Here is a 19688-nt window from a genome sequence, read left to right as displayed (position 1 = left end):
GAACTGATTTATATCCAAGTATGCTGCTGAAAAATCCAGTGAGAGTTTAAGATTGTTTGTTTGCCTTTGTGGGGGGAATTCAAACAATTGCAACAGACAAAAATACAACAGAGCACCTGAGCATATATTAAATTGTGAAATTGCCACAAAAAAAGGCCAAACATGTTTTAGAGAGTAAAGGCCAGTCATCTGGACAGTTTTAATAATTTTCACCATTTTAAATGATGACTTGAGTTGGTTTTGTTCCTTATAAGATGACCAGCAGCACTACTATGCAGTCCCAAGTCTTTTATACAGATTATGAAAGATGTGGAAAGTCATACAATCTTCCCATGCCTTAGTTTCCCCATTTATTTTAAGGCATTATGATAAATTGCAACCCCACAGCGACTGCAAGCTTGAATTCATTCAGATTGGCAGAACACTTTAACAGCCTCAGATGAAAGGTGCTACAGAAGTGCCAAGTACTATCACTGTAATTATCATTCAATATACACTGATCAAAAGAATGAAATGTGAATTAGCATTTCCTATTAGCCCTACTTACAGCCTAAATTTTACATATTTCTCCCATGGGCTCTCTCCATGAAAACATACAGGAACTGTTGGTGTTTCTCATATGGCTACAACACTGCTTCTACAGGAGTGGAGGAATGGAGGGATTTAAAGAGAAGAGTCAAAAAAATCAGTGGAACAACACAGATTTCTCCCACAAAAGCTTGCTCAGGCTTCCTGGGAAGAGTTTGGAGCTGCTTTCCCACTCTCACTCCTTCCCTGTCTCCCATCTGTTTCCTGGCTCAAGGATGTGATCTTCTGTCACAGCCCCAAGGATTTTCTGCCATTGGCCTCCTCTGGACCCTGAACAACACTCCTCTGAAAGCCGCTGGGTTTCACATATCCCAGAGGAGTGGGTCCAGCTGTCCTCAAAGGATGAGCAAGTGTAAATATTTGGAATAGTTAAATTAAATCAATGGAATTGCGCTAATTTACACCCACTACAGAGCCAATTTGCTGAAATGTTTGTTTACCCCTTTCTCACCTGGAAACCACACAGTATTTGACTTTATTTTCCCTAGAAACATAAGCTCCCCTGTTAATCCACTGCCCCGGCCTAACATAGGAAACAAAAATGTGAGTTCCTCCCCTAGTCCTGAATATGTTTCAGTGATGGTTGGGGCACAGCAATTTAGTGATTCACGGCCATTTCCCTCTTGGTGGAAGCTGCCATCACTGCAGATTAAATAAGGGGTCTGACTGTGCGCTGTGTGGATCTTACCCTTTAGGAGCTGACCAAGCTCTAGTAATTCTTCTGATAGAAAGCATCTAACAGATGCTAACAATACCGGGTCATCTTCCATCCTCTCCTTACTGCCACACACCAGAGCGAGCCTTGCTGCTGTCCGTACAGCCCCTGGGGAACAGAGGCCTTTGCTGTCCAGCCAGGTCAGTTTGATAGCAAACAAAAGCAGTCCAAAACCATGCTCCACCCCACAAAAACTAAACCAGGATTACTAATACTTTTAAAGAAAAGTGGTCTCAGTGTGTGAATTAAGCTGTTGATGAACCCTTATGCCTCTTCCTTTCTGTAAAACTGTCCTTTAGACAGCTGCAGGCTCTGAAAAAGAGACCTCCCTGGAACATACTCAGTTCAAAAAGGAAAAAAAATCCATAACCTGCCTTGCTGAGTCCTTTTCAGTGAAGCAGGTCATAGCACCATGTCTTTTATCCTGTCATTCCTGTCTCCTGCTTGATGCACATAATAAATCCACAGTGGTTTGAACTGCAGCTCTGTGCTGAAATCTGACAATCTCATGTATCTTTAACCATGCTGTCTTCCAGTACTCCTCCAACTGAAAACTCCAAGTTTACTTAGAAAATTTTCAATATACAAGGTCAGACTCAAATAGCTAAACATATACTTACAATCAGCTTCATTTTCCAATTCCTGTGCTAGGTAGAACTGAGCATGGAAAAAGATTCCTTTTTTTAAAGCAAAATCTTACATGCCTTAACTAGAATTTATCCTATGTCCCATAAAGTACATGCAAAACTTGAAGAGGAAAAATACCCAGAGGTTTACGTTAACAGCTGACTGACTTAGAAAAATAAGCCAGAGGGCTCTAATTTTAATAACAAGCAATTGGAAATTTGACAACATGGGCTGCTGGCAGAGAAAGTAAGAAAGCCAGGCACGTCTGACCTGGGAACAGTGACTCGGGAGTCCAGAAAACCACTTACTCATTTTCACATGACAGCACCAAGTTTGAGAAGAATATTTAATTCTCTCGAACTGAAGGAGGATTTCAGAGAAGTAATTAGGAGTAGCTTAGCTAGTGGTTAACACCAGGACTGGGAATTAGAAATTAAGAAATTCGGCTCAGGACATATTTCCTGGCTTTGCTGCATGATCAAATTTAAGTTAGTTAACTTTTCCCTACCTCGGTCTTCCCAGCTGTAAACTGAGGGTGCTAATAACTAGCCGCCTTTGTGGAAAACCTGGAAATCCATCAACAAAAAATGCTTTAAGAGTGCCAAGCCTGCATGCTGAGCTTGTACCTGACAAAAAGGAATCTGACAGTCAGGTTAGCACTCCTAACTTTTGCAAAACAGTATCAGTGAGACTAGAAATAACTGCAAATGCTCAAAATGACCTCGTTTTTCTTCCAATCCCTAAAATGCTCAGAAACCCAAAGCTTCCAAGCATGTCCTGTTCCACAAGCAGTGACTGAACTGACAGATACATCCTCAAAGTAATTTACATATTTCTTGTCGCCACTAACACTGGTTTTCCAAATTCAATTGCAGTTGACAGTTTAATGATAATAGCTTTCTGTTTATATATCATCTGTGATAATGTTCCTATTCTCCTTAAATTCAGTCCCCGTAAAAGGGGTACTTTAATGTATGCAGCCACAGACCAAAATGACAGTAATTTTCCCTTCTAGTTGGAATGGTTTAGTAAACAATTACATTTCAATTAAAGATGGGGTGATAATGCCGAGGGAAGCACCATTCAGCTCTTCACATAATACAGGAAGATAAATTCTCCAAAGTCAAACGATTATAATATAATTTACATGACTGCTTTTGAAAAAAAAAATTAAAACAAAATGGAAAATAGAGTATATTACGCATGGGCAAAAACTTGGGAAAAAATCCTTTAATATCTTGTCCATAGCAGCTTGAACTAGGATCCCATTATTTAGGATGATGTTCAGTGAAGAGGAATGGTAGAAGGGTTGCTCACTTTCATCTCTACAGGAGTTTCCATTTACTGATATGCCATTAGTGTTAAATACTTCATTTATCAAGGATTAAAAACAGGATAGATGGAGGAATGCCATCAGAGTAGCTTAAAATGTATCACTGTAAATTCAGTTGTGTACCCACCCCAAACAGGCAGAAAAACTGCTGGAAAACAAGTTAACATTACGAGCAGAAGAAGAACAAAAACATAAAAAGATTTCATATTTCTTTGTGACTATAAATGCTTCATTATTAAAGGGCCCGAAAGGCAGAGCAATGACAAATGGACCACAAAGGACAGCTCCTGCTCCAAGCCATCACACTGGAAGTGCAGAACAAGACAGCAAGCAGATGATGAAGGACCATGAGAAATGAGGAGATGATACTCATCTTCATGACTGACAACGAGCCGGTGAGGACTGTGTTTATACCACCAGGCTTGGCCTTTGAAGCTTCTCTGAGAATTGGTTCCCTTCCAACACAATTCCGTGGATGGACAGCCTGATCACATAGCTTACAGCTGCAATGTGTTTTGGGTTTGTTTTGTTGGGGCTTTTTTGTAGCCAGTGTGGCTTCAAGCAGACGCACAGAAGTGTTTTCTGAGATCCAGAGAAAGCAAATGATTGATACTAGAACTGAGGATTAAAGGTCTGAAGAAAATCTTAAACTCTATCTAGCATTTTGGGGTGAGAGAGAGTATACAGATGCTTCCTCATACAGCTCTGTAAGAAAGGCAGAGAACCATTTTCAAACCACTTAAAAATATTCAGACTACATGTTAAATCAATTCACTCTATTTGGAAGGAGGCTCCTTACACAGTTAGTGAGGTAGACTAACAGCAAAAAATCATTCTGGTTTCTTAATCCAATCACTTAGTCCAAGTCTTTTGCACAAGTTCTTTGGCAATTTGGACTTCTGCTTGGCCTGGCATATTTGCAGAGAGAACTAAATAAATCAGGCTCTAATGAAAGCAGTCAATAGATGGCAGTACTCTAATGAGATGGGAGAGAAGTCATCTCACAGCAAGTCTCAGCAATCCCATCCTTGCTCATGATTGCCCTGCAAGGTGGGCAGAGCAAGAGGATTTAATTAGTACCCAGCAGAGTTTCTCATCTTCTGGTCCCTGTGTTTGATAAAATACAACCCAAATTTCAGGTTTAACCCATCTCACACCTTAAGCTATTTGGATTCAATGCAGAGAGGCTAAATGCTTCTCTGCATTGAATTATTAAATTCCTAAAAGGTAAATGTCAGTCACAGGAAGGCTCTACTCATCTCCCCTTGAGCATGGAGAAGAGTCCAGCTCTTGCTGTTGATTACATTGGTGTCTACAGCTCTTGAATATTATCAGCGGCTGCCAATTACCTATTCTCAGTGGAGACACCTCCAGGTCACTACCTAAGAAGGCAACATTTTAACTGACATCTCATGGTAAAGTCAAGCCTTCTGTCTTTCTTTTCTATCTTTAAATATTGACTTTTCTTGAAGCACTTGTTAATTAGGTCTCTCCATTCAAGAAGTAGTATCATGATAAATAGGATGGGTTCCAACAAGACCATTTAACTCCAAAGGTGTCTCCTGCAAAGATGTGTGTGAGGACAGTCAGTCTCTTCCATTAGTGTATGAGATATAGTAAATTCATTTGGACCAGAATTTCCCTTCTTATATTTAAGTTTTATAATGACTTGCACCAAATCTGCTGTTCCTAGGCCTGATGCAGCAGTCAGGAAGGTTTCTTCTACAAGGCACTGTATAGCTGGCAATGTGAAATACATTCCTGGTTTTCCAATCAGACAGACTGAAAACTGAATACAGAACTTGGTGCTTAGAGCAGATTCAGAATCAGGGACCTCAGATGAGCGGTCACTTGGATTCGAGACTTGAATTATTAGACTGCGTCAGGTCATACAAAACTCTGATAGCACAGAAGTTAAGTGAAGTGCGTTTACATGGAAAATATTCATTTTACAACATGAGACAACTAGGACTAGGCACAATTTTTTCATGTTTAAGAAGCTCTATTAAAAACTTCTTTTTGTAGAAGGAGTGAGAACAGCCAGTTCACATACTAAGATGTAGAAATCTTAAGACTTGTTTTTCAAGGTTATGTTCTATGACTCAAAAAACTAGCATGAGCTATATTTTCCAAAGTTGCTATAAAAGATACAATACCCAATTAACTGTAGCATGCCTGGCAAACTTCTGTATGGGAAGGGAGCACTTCCACCCCAGTTTGCTTTAGATTTCAAATGAAAGAAACCAACTGGGAGCGCAACACTGTCAAAATAGCTGAATCCAATGGCTCCCGAGCTTCCTAGTCCCCTGGAGACTCAACAGCAGAAGGATGGAGATGTCAGGGAAGAACAATCAGCTATAAAATATGAAAAGCTTACAACATGAAAACCTACAGCAGCAGGCTCAAAAGTAATAATCCCATTACCACTAAACTAAAGCACTAATTACTATTCCCAGTGGCTGGAGTGGACTGACTGCTAATGTTCCTCTGGTTAATGAAGGAAGGTGAGGGAGAATATATTTCTTAAGTCAGACATCTGCTGAAATCTGGGCAGCCATAAAAACTGTATGTAATGAAGCCATTCATATTAATGGCAATAACATTCAGAGGGCTGAGCAGGAACAGAAATGAGATGATAGTGGACTGTAACTCAGAGAAGACAAATGCTATGTATCATCGTTGTGATGACTGCCCTTATTTAATCCATACCGAATGACAGAGCCAGTCAAAGCAAGCAACCGCATCCCACATAGGCTGTTTCACTAACAAAGCTAACCTGCTTAAAGACAGGAACAACTTCTCTAAAAACATAAAGCAGGATATATGCCATTGGAAAAGGTACAAACAACATTCTACCTTCACTGACTACAAGTACACTAAGAAAAATACTCCCAAATCCTCTATCTTGCGAAGATCCAGATTTTCCCATCATTCTTTGCCTTCTTCATCAACAAGCAGTACATTGTTTAAGGTTCAAAGATACTAATTTACTGAGATAGATTCTGATAAATGAAAGGCACAAAGCAAAAGCATGCCTATTCAGCTGGCTTTACTGTGTTTCTGTCTGTCATGCTCAGAGTTTTAGAGAATTTGTAACAGATAATCAATTCAAATAGAGGGTATATGGCTTGTGGAACAAGGGGGTTAGAGAAAAAAAAACAGTTTCCCTCTTGGCATTGAAACAAGATGCATCTTGCTTAGCAAAAAAATCAGACCAAAAGATGATCCCTCTGTGCTTTGCCCTGTTAGAACAGGGAACTCTTAGGAGAGTAACTTTCATCAACTTCAGGAAAAAAAAACCCAAACCTGCCCCTACAGCAAATGCTTAAATACATCTCATTCTCCATTGTTTTCTGGTTTCATTGTCTTCACTTACTCTACACTCTCCTTCAAAACAGAACTCATCTCCTGCCATCCATTCACTGTTTTCATCACTTCTTCCCATTTCATTTAGCAAATAGTCAGTACCAAAAACCACACCTTCATATATTCAGCATGTGTTTGCATATAATGGCTACAGAATATAGGTCCACAGAGAATGCTATGCATACACAAACTTGGAATTTATAGAACTAAAATAAACTACTTAGACAAACTGCTATTAATGATTCATTCATCCGTGCAAATGTTCTCAGGTGAACTGGGTGTGCTCAGATTTTTTTTAGATTGCACCATTGTCTTTCCTTTGAAATTCTGGTTCTACCTATCTAGGTTTGTTATGAAGTAGCTGAGCCTATGAAGTAGGTGTGGCCTGCAGACAAAACCTATAAACACACATCGAGCAAACCAGCTCCAAGACCATTTGCAAGATCTCTCAATAAAACTACCTGTGTCCAAACCTATTATCACATATAGCAGACATTTTCCTCTTGAAAATATAACCTTCTCATTGCCTTGGCTATTGCTCATACTGGGTATATCCATCTCCAGCTGTGTATACTTTAGGCTTGTACTTTTTGTTAAAATAGATTTCTCTCTTACTATTACTGGAGGTTACCCTAAACGTTACCCAAAAGACCTTGGTAACGTCAGCAGATTACAAAGCCCCAGCCTCCCAAGACTCTATTGCATTAACTATAAATGTGTCCAGGCTGATGATACATTAGAAAAAAACAAACCCAGATACTCTCAGCTGCATGTTTATTGCCCTCTGTCAAAAAATATTTATTTTGATCCCACCATTGTGCTTCTATTTGTCAGCTGAGTGTACTCCTAAATTGAATAATTACTTGGATTTGATATTCGTTAGATAACACAATCCTTGAGGTAAAAAGTACTGTGATCCACTCTAGAAGTCTATCTAATATCTGCAGAATGTTAGAGAGATGACTTATATCAGTGGGGAGGCAGTGATAAATACCACTGTGCACATTCTAACTAAAGAAACAAAGACTTTTAACTCACTCTAGAACAGATCTCCAAGGCATGACAGGGACTGTCTTCTAAAGCTACAAGCCAGCCCAAACATCTGATCTTGTAGGAGTGCCGGGAGGGTAGGGAGAGGGGGGTCTTGTGGTTAGACTCATTACACTTCCCCATACTGCAGTGAAACTGCTGGCAACTACTCTGTCATCTGCAGCTCACAGAGCCAGGGCTCAGCACTGACAGATCCCGCTGTCAACCACTAGCTCTGACTCTTTGGGTCTTTGGCTCCCTTCCGTAAAATGGACACAGTAGTGCCCTTCCCCACAAGACCCTCTTTGTCCTGTTTGATTTTGGTATCACTGTTACTCCTGTTAGTGGTGCTGCTCTGTTCCACTCCCAAATGAGTTCCTGTTCTTTACATACTGCTGTCACAACAAAACAGTGATCTTAGCAGAGCATCTCAAAGCAAAAGGATTGAAGAAATGGAAAACAGTGAATGGCTCCTCTGGGCTCCTGCTGGGAGAGGATACCAGGCTCTGGGGAATCACCAGCTTGGCAGGTTTCCTGTTAGTTAATGACAGGTTCTTCTACAGGAGATTTTCTCTCTGTAGGAGTAAGGACGTACTGTACAGTTGCAGACCAGTAAATATGTCTATGAATATACTGCACTGCCCTAGGATTCACAAAGGAAACCTCACCAGGAAAGTCTCCCAGATGAAACAACTTACCCAAACCTGCTCCAGATTCATATTCAGATCTTGTTGCTTTACCAAGAAATATTTTACAGTTGCTTGTTGCTAACAGTATCTAACAACAACAGATTTACTTAAAAATAAATAATCACCTGGTTTCACACACACCACCTCTTCTCTCAGGATGAGCAAGTTCCTCTCCCTTCTGGCAAAACCCCATAATAATCATTAAGGTGCCATAACAATCATTAAGATGGGAAGAGACACTTACCGTGACCCGGAAGGGCGTCGTGGCAGCAGGCTCCATGGTGGGGTTCTTCTCCGTGACCCCGCTGGGCATGCTGCGCCTCTGCCCACACCTCTCCGGGGGGGACTCTGTGGATGAGCAGAAAACAAAAGACAATTACAAACACACAAGCACAGGAACAGTCCAGGAACGTCAGCAGGCCATGCAAAATGTGACTTCTTCCTTTGAGATGCCCTTGCAAATGAGCCAACACAACCACCCCACTGTATCTGCTCATATTTCCCACAGCCGCCTAGAACAACGTTCAATCAGCAAGACTTTCACCTTCAACAATTAGCATTTTTTATACAACTGTAAGCTTCAGATAATGCCTGACAGGTTGGCATTATCATTACTTCCAGTCTGCAGATGGGTAAACAGAAAACGTATTGAGCTGAGTGAGAATTATATGCAAAGTACAGATCCGTGCACTTGTGGACTTGATACTCCTAAGGGAAATGCTAATGGGGTTACAGGCACAGGATGCTTAAGTTCCCTCTCTAATTCATCTAGCAATTTGCTTTGTAACTAGGAAAAAATTATTAAATCCTGCATTTGCTAAAGTATAAAATGTGGATGGGAATACTTACCTCCTTCCCTGCTGGTGAGGAAGGGAGGGGGCTGGAAAGACTAAATTAACAAATATGCCTAACACTGAGAAGATTTAGAAAGGTATTAGGTAAGGTCAGCAACAGCATTATGAGGTGGTGTTTTCTCAGTTCACAAACCCTCTCTGAAAGCACCACAGAGCTCATAAAAATAGATCTATTGCCAAGCTGCCATTCAATGGTGTTCAGACCCTGTTAATAAGCTTCCCTTCTTAAACCATTCGAGAGTCCTTATTAGCCAAGCATTTCCATCGCCCCAAAGGCAGAGCTGTGTCATCTCCATTCTCTTGATCAGGAAGTCCAGAAAATGGGCAGGGCCTGTGGTGATGCTCATGTAGGCAATTAGTGATAATTTTAAGAAAAAAATTCAAGGTTCCGGACTACAGTGTTCTCAAGAGTGGACCCATGAGACAAGGGCAGAAGAATGCTCCTCCTGGAGCAGCGCTGCGGCTCTCCGGGAGGCGAGGAGGTTCCCTGCCTGACGGGGGACTGCACAGTCTTCTGTAGGAATCCCCGCCTGGCTGTGCAGGTTAAGAAAATGTCTTTATATAGATCTCTACAGCAAGGCAAGAAGGTTAGAATTAACAGCTCAATCACGTTTATGAGCAGAGTTTAAGCCCATCTAAAGTGTCAGGAGTACAAAACAAAGGCCTGAGTAAATCTAGTAGTGCACCTTAATTTTCAAACACCACTTACTTTGCTGCTCCTTTCAAAGTAAGCACACGGGCTTCTTTTGAGCTGGGTGCTGCTTTTCTGCTTGTCCCTGCCCTGCAGTGACCACATCCAACCGTGGGAACTCTATCACTTCCACTCACAGCCAGACTTTTGGGGACATGAAGAATTTTTACATTCAAAATCAGCCCCAAACTATTTAAAATTTTCAAAATGGGTACAAAAATTAAACAAATATAAGGTGGTATATAAATACATTGGTAAGGTGCAAGCTGGGAAAAGGCTTTTGTCAAAAACTGTCTTCTGGCTTTTTTTTTTTGCCACACACTAATATATAACAGAATATTGTCTACTGCCATCAAATCATGGTCTCCCGAATACAGAATAGTACAAGCTTTGGAGAAGATGAATGAAGCTCATACTTCTTAATTCTCCCAGGCACCAGAATCTTCTCTACTCTTTTATTTATCCACATCCACTGGGTTGGACTTCTGTTAACTGAATTTCTCTCTTTCTGTAGGCTTATTTTCCACAAATAATTTGTCCTTCATGTCACCTTATCAACAAACCCTTCTGATCTATAGAAATCCCTATAACTTCTGAAAGACAGGGTCTGGATATGTAACACTATGGGATCCAAGCAAAGACAACAGCAAATCAACAGCAATTTCAGAGTGACACTGAAAAGCAGACTTTTCACACTGTTGTTCCTCTCTTTTTAAAAATTATAAACATAAAAATAAATTTAAAAAATGAGCTGAAATAAACATTGGGGGAACTCCTTCTAATACAAAATTTCACAGGCAACAGGCATGCCAATGAATATTACATCATTGCTAGGATTCTTGGTTGGGAATGAGAGGTGGCCTGAAGAAGAATACTTGCTGCAAAAGGAAATGAGATGGTAGACTCTGCTAGAGGGAGGCTTCTACAAATTAGTATGCAAAGAAATCTAAAGATGGAACAACCTGTACTTCAGAATGTCTCAGCCAATGCTGTTCTCGTAACTAGTGTAACTTAGAGGTGCCTTTTTGCAGTTCTCAGCCTCTGCAGTCTGCAGTTTGCTGCCATCAAGTCTTGGCAAGGAGGGTTGTCCCCTTAGCAAGGTTGTCCCCTTGCCAAAGACTGCCATCACCTGGGATCTGTAAGAAACAACTAATACCTGCAATTCCACTCAACAATTCCTGAGATGTATCTTAAACTGTTCCAAAAGGACAGATTGTGAGATCCCACCCATGGACTGGGTAAGATGCCTGTTCAGCAGCATCTTCCTCAGTTGCAAATCCCACCCATAAGTCCTCACCAGTGGCCACATAACCTGTATGAGAGCCAGACAGCCAAAATCAGCCAGTTAATTGCTTTCACAACTTCCAGCCAAGCCTTCTAATGTCTTGGGCACTTTCTTTGCAGAATGCTGCACTTTGAATCTGAAGGAGGCAATCAAGTCCTTTGGTGTCCTCTCCTTTCATATTAAGGTTCCCACACCATTCCTTTGAACAGAGGCCGCCTTTTATTTGGACCGTCATAAAGAAACTACTTGATTACAGTATTTTGAGAGTTCAAGATGACAAGACAACTAAAGAAGCTGCTTTGCATTTTCTTAATGACCAGAAAAATAAACGTTGTTTAAAGCATTTCTCATAAACACAGCAGGAAAACAGGAATGATGGGATTATGTGAAAAGCAGTTGCAAGAAATTACTTTCCCCAGAGGCCTGCAGCACAGGCACAGAGCTGTGCTCCCCAGCCTAACACACCTCTCGCCGTCAGCACAGAGGGAAAGTACTTGCTGCTCCACAGAGGTGTTACAGCACTACTGACTTGCACCACAGTGGTTTGTCAGACCAAAGTGCACAATTGTCTCACTTTCTGTAATCTGTGAATCTGCTTCCTCTTTCAACCACACAGGTCAGACCTCCTCAGAGAAAGGGAGAGTGTGCCACAACCCAGGGCTGATTAATATCTGGGTCTGATTGTACTGAAGTCACAAACTGCACTCTTAAATTCTTACTTCATCATTAAAATATACCCAAAGCAGAGCCAGCAAACAGCAGTTTGACCCAGACCAACATACAGAGATCGGTTAGGACCTAAAGCTTCCTATTATTCTTAAGCTTATGGTTCATAAAGTGTTTGGAGTCAAATCTGCATTTTAGCTTAGTTCAAGCACTGTGGGTATCACTGCAGAGGGGAGGCTTTGCATGAGAGACATTACAAAACTCTTTATAAGAAACCAGAAATAACTAGAAGGAGGGTTGGGTGTGGGTGTTTGGGGCGGCAGGGGGAAGCTGTTTGTTTTAAAGGGAAGTAAAAATAGCTTACAGGTAAATTAGTAACTCCTAACTACCAGGAATGTACAGCAGAACAGTTTTACACAGCGAACAGTATGAATACAGAAAGGCTTGAACTGCTCTTTTTACTTCTTCAGGGTTAGAGGAGAAGTCTTAGGCCAGGCTACTGTGCCTGGAGACTGGCATTAGTGATGTCTGTTATAGCAAGCCTGCAGTAACACCACGGCAGCCAGCCACCACATAAAAGGTTGCTGTAAGGCAATAATAAAAACACTCTCTGTAGCCACTAGAGGCTGAAAAAGAAATGTCTTCATTTACAGCAGAAGATATTTAGGTTAGCCATTGGAAAAAGTCTTTGCTTGACATGGACAGTTATATATTGGAATTGATCAAACCGAGAGATAAATGTATGTTCAAGCCTATCTTAAACCTTTCTGTGGCAGGAGCTCTCCCTGTCAAGAGAGGTTCAGGTACAATGAGCTTCCTTCCCTCCCCTCTCCTGGGGCACACGGATACCAGATGATCTCCTGAAATCCCTTCCAGCCTTATTTTCTGTGATTTCTGACAAATTTGCCCACTTGTGCGTAAGACAAGCAAGCTACAAGAGATCAGATTCAGTATCTGACTTCAGCCTTTTCTTCCCAACCTCTAACACACCCTCCTCCTCTCCTGAACTTCCACTCCATTTCTGGCTGGACAGACCCTACAGCAGTTCTGTTACACCTCTCAATAGCACAGAGTCCAGAGTTCTACACTGACATCTGTTACAGACTCCCAGTGTGGCCCTTGGACATTTTAATGCTTTTCATCAGATTCACAATTGATAAAAACCTTGAAAATCCCATGGGAACACTGCAAGGTTTCATTAATTAATGTCTGCCATCCATTTTGTATCCCAAGATAAAGGATTCCAGAATGAGGAACAGTATTACTGCAAGCAGCTAACCACAGAATGACATTTCCAGAAGCACTTAGTATTATCAGATAACATCCTCACTAGACAGTGAATTTGTCTGTTAGCTTAATACTATCCCTTAGCTCATAGAAATTCCAGGATTATACCTTCATTTGTCCATTTATTTGCTCTACATCAGATTTGATCTGAGGACTTAGACACACAGTATCTCAGGACACTATTTGCTCTCCCAAAGTCCTCAACTTATTATGAACTTAAAACCTCCAAATCTTTCTTTTATGACACAGAGGCCTGGAAATCACTCATTTAACAGTCTATTAAATGAGGATCATACTGGATCTGAGAACGGACTCCTTAGGTGTAGTGAGGAAAGCCACATTACCCAGTGACAGAGCCTGCAGAAATGGATGCCTGCGAAGGGGGTGGCTTTCTGATTCTCTGCCATCCCACCAGCCCGCAATGCAATACTCAAATAAAGGATGAGCAATAAGAAGTTGTTTAATTACTGTTGGACAGCTGAATCAGGCAGGCCCACCTAAGTATATTACCTGCCCCTTTAGAAACGCTTAAAAATCTCAAAATTGGCCTGGAAAAGGTTCATAAGTCACTCTGAGGAGAACTACGACCATTCTGACAGAAATTGGTCTAATTTTTTCCTCATTATTGATGGCATTTTTCATGTACTTTTCTAAGCTTGCCCAGTGATAACTAGGCATTTCTACTCACACTGTTTTACTTTCACCCTGCACGTTGTAGCACCATGCTCCTGTGGGCCCTCCCAATTCTTTTTCATGAACACGTACTAAATCTCCCCAATGTCTGCCACAGACCGACGCTGGGCTGGGGCTCACCCACCTTATACAACCGCAAGAGCACGAAGAAACAAACAAGAGTGCTTCCTGCTTTTCCAAATATTTAGAGAAGGCTGCAATGTTTTGGGTTTTCCCCAGTGCAGGATAAGATCTTCAAAGAGAAACTTCCTTGAAATTATCAACCCCCTGAAACCTCTTCCATAGCTGGGACATAGCTGGGTCCAAAATGCTGCTTGGTGTGTACTGCACCAGGATGTTTTTTAAGCTGCCAGGGTTGAAAGTACCTCACGGAGTTCACTGCCAACAGCACACACAGCACTGTAAACATTGCACATTAATTTAGGACCTAGGGCTTATGAATATTTCTGAAACTGTTTCTGTACGGTAATAAACACAGTTGATTTGTTAACTAATTCAAGGCATTTGAATTGACAGAATAATTAATCCTTACTACACTCTTCCATGCCTGTTCTTCATGCTGTGGAATAGTTACAGAGCAGCGTAGCGATCCCCACCAAGGCTTCCAGGACATCGGCAGCAGAACAGACTGTGAGGAACTCCTGGCACCCGAGCTCTTGTTTAACCCACTCAACTTCGCTGTTGCCTTTGTTGCAACTTTGCTGACACTGCTACAGAGCAGGTCATTATGTGTAACAAACACACAAACAAATATTAATACTGTTTACTTTTCACTTCGCAAGTGAGATGTTTTTGCATTTGCATTACCTGCTCTTGTGAATCACAGCTAGTCCAAGAGATCATCAGGATTATGCTCTCATTAGTGGGAATGAAATACATTAACTCCTTCTGTCTGTTCATCTCTCTTCACGCTCTCCCCCTCTCCTGCTCTCCTCTCACACGCAATTCCAGGGATCAGCCAGTGGAAGAGACAGTATGAACAAAAGCAAAGAGAACCAGCTGGAAGAATAACTAACAAGCAGGCACTTCCCAGCAAGTTGATTTTTCTGATATGAAACTGTTCCAACTCCAAACGAGAAAGGGGGGTACAAATCTGCATGACCGTCAGCAAAGTTAGCAATGAGAAAACGTCCCCCTCAACTCACCAAAAGGAAGCCGTGCTTCGCAGCAACGCACATGCCATGGCACTCCGAACAAGCCAGGAATAAGAGAAGTACAGATGATGACTTCATCAGAGGCAGCAAAAAAGAGAAGTATGACTGGAATGCCAGACCAGCCAGCAGCACTGGGGAGACACGGCAGGAGGCCAGGTTCCTGCACCGTATCGAGGTGACGTGCTTTAAGGAAAGGAGACTTTAGAGGACAACAAAACTTCACCAGATCATCTGGATGCACTGCAGAAAACTAAGAGTTCATCAGAGCCAACAGCTGGTGGAAGAGATCCTGCAGACAGCCCTGGGAGAGGTCAGGCTGGCTCCCCACCTTCGGTAAGGATCCGCCAGCGAGGGTGTGCTCCTCCCTGTCCTGCCCCATTGGCGTAGAGCTTGACATCTCCAGGGTGCCCCAGAGCTTACCAGGGTGGAGTTTCTGTGAAACCAGAGGGAACAGGAATTACCAGTCTCCTGCTCATACAATTACATTCCGTGAATTAGTTTTATTGCTTAATGAATTTAGGTGTTATTCCTCTAATTTCTGCATTATCTAATAACTCCTTACTACAAACCCAACGGAGGAGAGGAGGAGGCATATAGTGACAGAAGTGATTTATTTAACATGGCTCACGGTAGCATTTATGAATTAAAAACAGTCCCTGGAGAGTGGATATTTGTAGTGTCTGTGTGATTCCAAATACTCAAGAGAGCCTGCAGAAAAATCCACATTTCAGAGAGCTTTAGGTGGCCACATGAGTCCAGGAGGAAAGATGGATCTCTAATCTGAATCCAAAGGGGTATTTAAAAGTTGCTGTTAGAATAGTGGCACTTTTAAAAAGCTGAATATTACCCCGGGAATAAACAATGACAGAAAACAATAAATACTGAGTTGAGCCAACTTTCCCCTTCACGAGGCATGAATAACTTTGAATGGGAAGCTGAAATGCCAAAATGTCTTGATTTCCAGTGGACAAAGGTCAGTTAAGAACGTTAGCCCTCCCATCAGCTGGACTAGAAATACAGCTGCAAGGCCAGTTTCGTTGTTCGATTACCTGGAGAACATATTTTGGAACATATCGCCCAAATGCCCTGCTGATCCCTCAGTGAATTCCAGTTGATCCCTTACAGCAATATTATACCCATTATGCCACACCAAATTAATTAAAAGGCAAACCTTTATTAGGCAATAAAATTAACTTTTAAATAAAAATGGTCGTGAAGCAAAAGTTTAGGGCAGGTAATGCTGCCCTCTGAAAAATCAGACTCATCTAAAAGCGAAGCTAATGAACACTCAGAGTGGGTATTCTCTAGGCTAATGAACGTTTGTATCACCACCACTTTTTATGTTAGAATAAAATTATTTCTTTTTTGTATCTTAGAATCTCTAGCTTAAATACACTTCTAGAAAGCACAGCAATCCCATTGGCTGTACCCACAACTCTTCTACATCAGAATCAGCAATTTACTCCCCACTCATTTAATGCTCTAAGCAGAAATAGTCTCACATTTTCTCATGCTCTTGCTACCTTTTCAGACAATTAAGGATACTGATTACAGAATTATAGCTTGTAAAAAAATTCTCACTTATCTAACCATTTACATACAAAATAAAAAATAAATTGGGAACATTGCTTGCCTTTTGTGCTACGTTCTGGCACAAAATATTTAGAATTAAACAATTAGAGGTATGCCTATAGCTAGTGCTATCCACAGTGACTACACCAAACAGATCCAGCTTCTTACTATTACCTTTGTTTCCCTCACAGATGACTTAAGTGTTACAAAACCACTATATTCAGCTTAGCAGGGGGAATGCCATCTCCAACTCAACTGTGTCCCTGCCTGGAAGCATAAAAAGACATCTGAAGCACCACTCAGAGCCATACAATCCTCTGCAGCTACAAGGATGCTGGCTGGGACAGTCGTGTGAACTGAAAAGCCTTATTAGAACTGGCTGGAAAACAGAAAACAATTGAACACACAGAAAACATCAGAACACACTGTCTCCTATCAGCTAAAAATTATGACCATCTTCTCTCAAAGTGGGACTAAGATCTTCTGGAAGGAGAGCTTTTTCTTTGTTAAATAATGATTTGAAGTGACATTGACCTTTGCCATAGCACGCTGTGCTCTTTAATGGATCTCATATCATCTCTGTGTCAGGTTCCCGGATATCACGTACTGTGTAGTATTTAATATTCCTCATACTGCTCCTGAGCAAGTGCTATTAATGGCTCTTGAATCTATACTGAAAAAAGCTGTGCTATTTTTCTGTGTACTTGATATGTATCTATTCCTCTATTTTCTCTAATATTACACAGTAAGAGAATTCTATTCCCAGCAGCACACTGAGGTGCTTTTTGATGCATGCAAGCAGAAAAGGGACTTACTGCCCTTTCCTCTTGTCTTTCTGCGGGCTTTGGCTGCTCAGTGTGCAGCCTCTTCCCTCCCGGAAAGCTCAGTTAGGCCTTCCAGCCTTCAAATCGGCAATAACAGGGGTTTTTCTGTTATCACCCAGCAGTGGGGTAACGGGAGTGTTGCTCTGTTACAGCAGAGATCCAGCTGCCTCACTAGAGGGAGCTGAAGCCCCTTCCCTGGCCAACCTAACCCACAGCACTGGCCCAGCGAGAGGACAATGGAGATCTGCGCTGCCTGGAAGAATCTGCTTCTGACACAGACGTGAGGGGTGGAGGATTTCTCTCTGGTGTTGTTTACCTGCCTGTCTAGTTGACGTTCAGTATCGCTGCTAGTTAAGAGGGCTTTCCCCGTTCTCCTGTACACTTCTCCATACCTTTCACTGCCGTGCAGGGCCATTCCCTGCCCAGCTAGGCAGCCTCTCCTCTGGCTAGTTCACATCCCCACGGCAGATGCTGGCCCTCCCCATGTACTGCCTTCGTTCTTACAGTTTAGTGATAGACACCTAGGGCAAATTCTGCCCTCATAGAAGTTGATCGGGAATATATTCTTTAACCTGAGGAGATAGATTAGACATATTTGTCAAGAAAAAAAATACTCCCAGAGGGCAAAAAGGAGAGACGAAAACAGCACAAATGGGAAAGGAAAGCTTAGATAATTCTCAACATAGGGAGTCTGAAAATATACACACTAAGTTCTCTGTACTACAAAACGGAAGAAACATCAGATCCACGTACAAAAGACAGACATAGCTGCAGGTCCCCAGACCTGGTGACAGGGTGGTGACAGGGAGAAAATATAAGGCATCCAGAAAATTAGCCCCCCTTTCTAAAAATAAATAGCGAATCATGCTGATTGAGCAGCCTTTATTACAAATTCCATTTTACTGTCTGGTATTTTTTAATTAGCTATATATATATTTTGTATTTTTATTCTTTATTTATCAGTCTCTGAAATAAAATATATATGATATTTATCTTTCTTTAGTATGATATCTAGTGAACAAATTCATCTTTTGCTAACAGCATATCATTAGGAGCCTCTTCTCCAAGGCAAAACTGAAATCAAGCACAGACTTAAAAAATACATCAGAAAAAGCTGAAATTCTAGCCTGGCTGGGGACCAGATCATGGAGACTGCTAATACCCTGGTTAAACTGGAAAGGATGATAAAGTGAAGCGGAACATCAGCTTCCTCCTATGTGATGATAAAGACAAGCAACATGGAGTCTGGAGAACAAGAAGTCAGCTCTGGGGAGATTTAAATTAGGTTCATCTATCATGCTTAACATTTCTGTGAAGATTCCACACTGTTACTGTGCTGCTTTCTTGCAGCACTTCATCAGCATGGCTGCTATTCACAGAGGCAATCCAAGGCAAAGAGAAAATTCAACACTCTCTATTCTCTGTCACTGTGGATGTAACTGATGGCACCTATACACACCACCCGGAACAGGGCGGGGGAACACAACCCTCTTCCACTTGAGCCTGCCGGGAGCCCCACCTGGCCCTGCAGGCTGCTGGCCCGACACAAGGCGGCCATCAGCACGTGGTGGTGGAGGACCACAGACACCGGCCAGATGGTCTCAGGTAGCCCTTGGCTAACCTCGCAGGATCCCTGCAGCCGAACGGCTGGAGAACGGACTGTCCCTGCTGCAGCTAAGTCTCTGTCAGGGATTTCAGAGCAGCTCACACAGGGCCTGCCAGGCCTCCTGTTTCATTAAAACTCCTGGGATTGCAAAAGGGAGTTTGAAATCTCACAAGAACAGATTGTGTTGCGGCACGTTAGCCCTCTTTGCTTCCAATTTCAGAGAGAACTAACAAGTATAGAGGCACAGAGTGCCACAGTGGCAACCCCAGTGAGACAGGAGATACACATCTGGATCACAGCCATCTTTTTGTCTCCCATCAGTGAGGTTTGTTTTGCTGGCAAAGTGTTCTTCTGGTTGGTCTGGGGCTTTCTTTATAGTTGACTTGGGCATGTGAACTGCAAACCAGTTGAGAACAGTTTACTCTGTGTGTGGACTAGCAGCACAGTACAAAGGAAAACTTTGCACAGTTTAATTACTAGACCATTTTGCAGTTCTGCATAGTGGCTGCTGTAACAGGTCTGTACTGGCAAAATGCAAATTAAATAAATAAATACTTAATTTATAAGCATGATTCATCAGAGGTTTCATCTTCTACAGCAAAGAAACAGATGTTCTATTGATGGCACTTCATTAGAGAGATAAATGGGGTCACATACATATCTCTATTCACATCCATCTGCATAATAGAGCAAACATTAAGATCTGAAA

General features: G+C 41.8%; 1 protein-coding gene across 7 annotated transcripts in view; it reads right to left on the bottom strand.

Annotated features, from left to right (window-relative positions):
- The window catches only part of DAB2IP (DAB2 interacting protein), a 243925-nt gene that overhangs the window by 133712 nt on the left and 90525 nt on the right, over window positions 1-19688 (bottom strand). For 6 of the 7 annotated variants that reach the window (XM_074891329.1, XM_074891330.1, XM_074891327.1 and 3 more), the window contains one exon: window positions 8592-8695. In XM_074891329.1, the coding sequence (XP_074747430.1) occupies window positions 8592-8660 (69 nt within the window). In that variant the 5' untranslated portion in view covers window positions 8661-8695. Of the gene's footprint in view, window positions 1-8591; window positions 8696-14630; window positions 14651-19688 lie in introns of those variants that run through there. The other variant, XM_074891332.1, reaches the window with a different exon arrangement.

This window comes from Strix uralensis, chromosome 21 (genome assembly GCF_047716275.1).
Source record: "Strix uralensis isolate ZFMK-TIS-50842 chromosome 21, bStrUra1, whole genome shotgun sequence".
Taxonomy (NCBI): Eukaryota; Metazoa; Chordata; class Aves; order Strigiformes; family Strigidae; genus Strix; species Strix uralensis.
The sequence above is the reverse complement of the archived record's forward strand: the minus strand, read 5'-3'. Positions and strand labels throughout refer to the sequence as shown.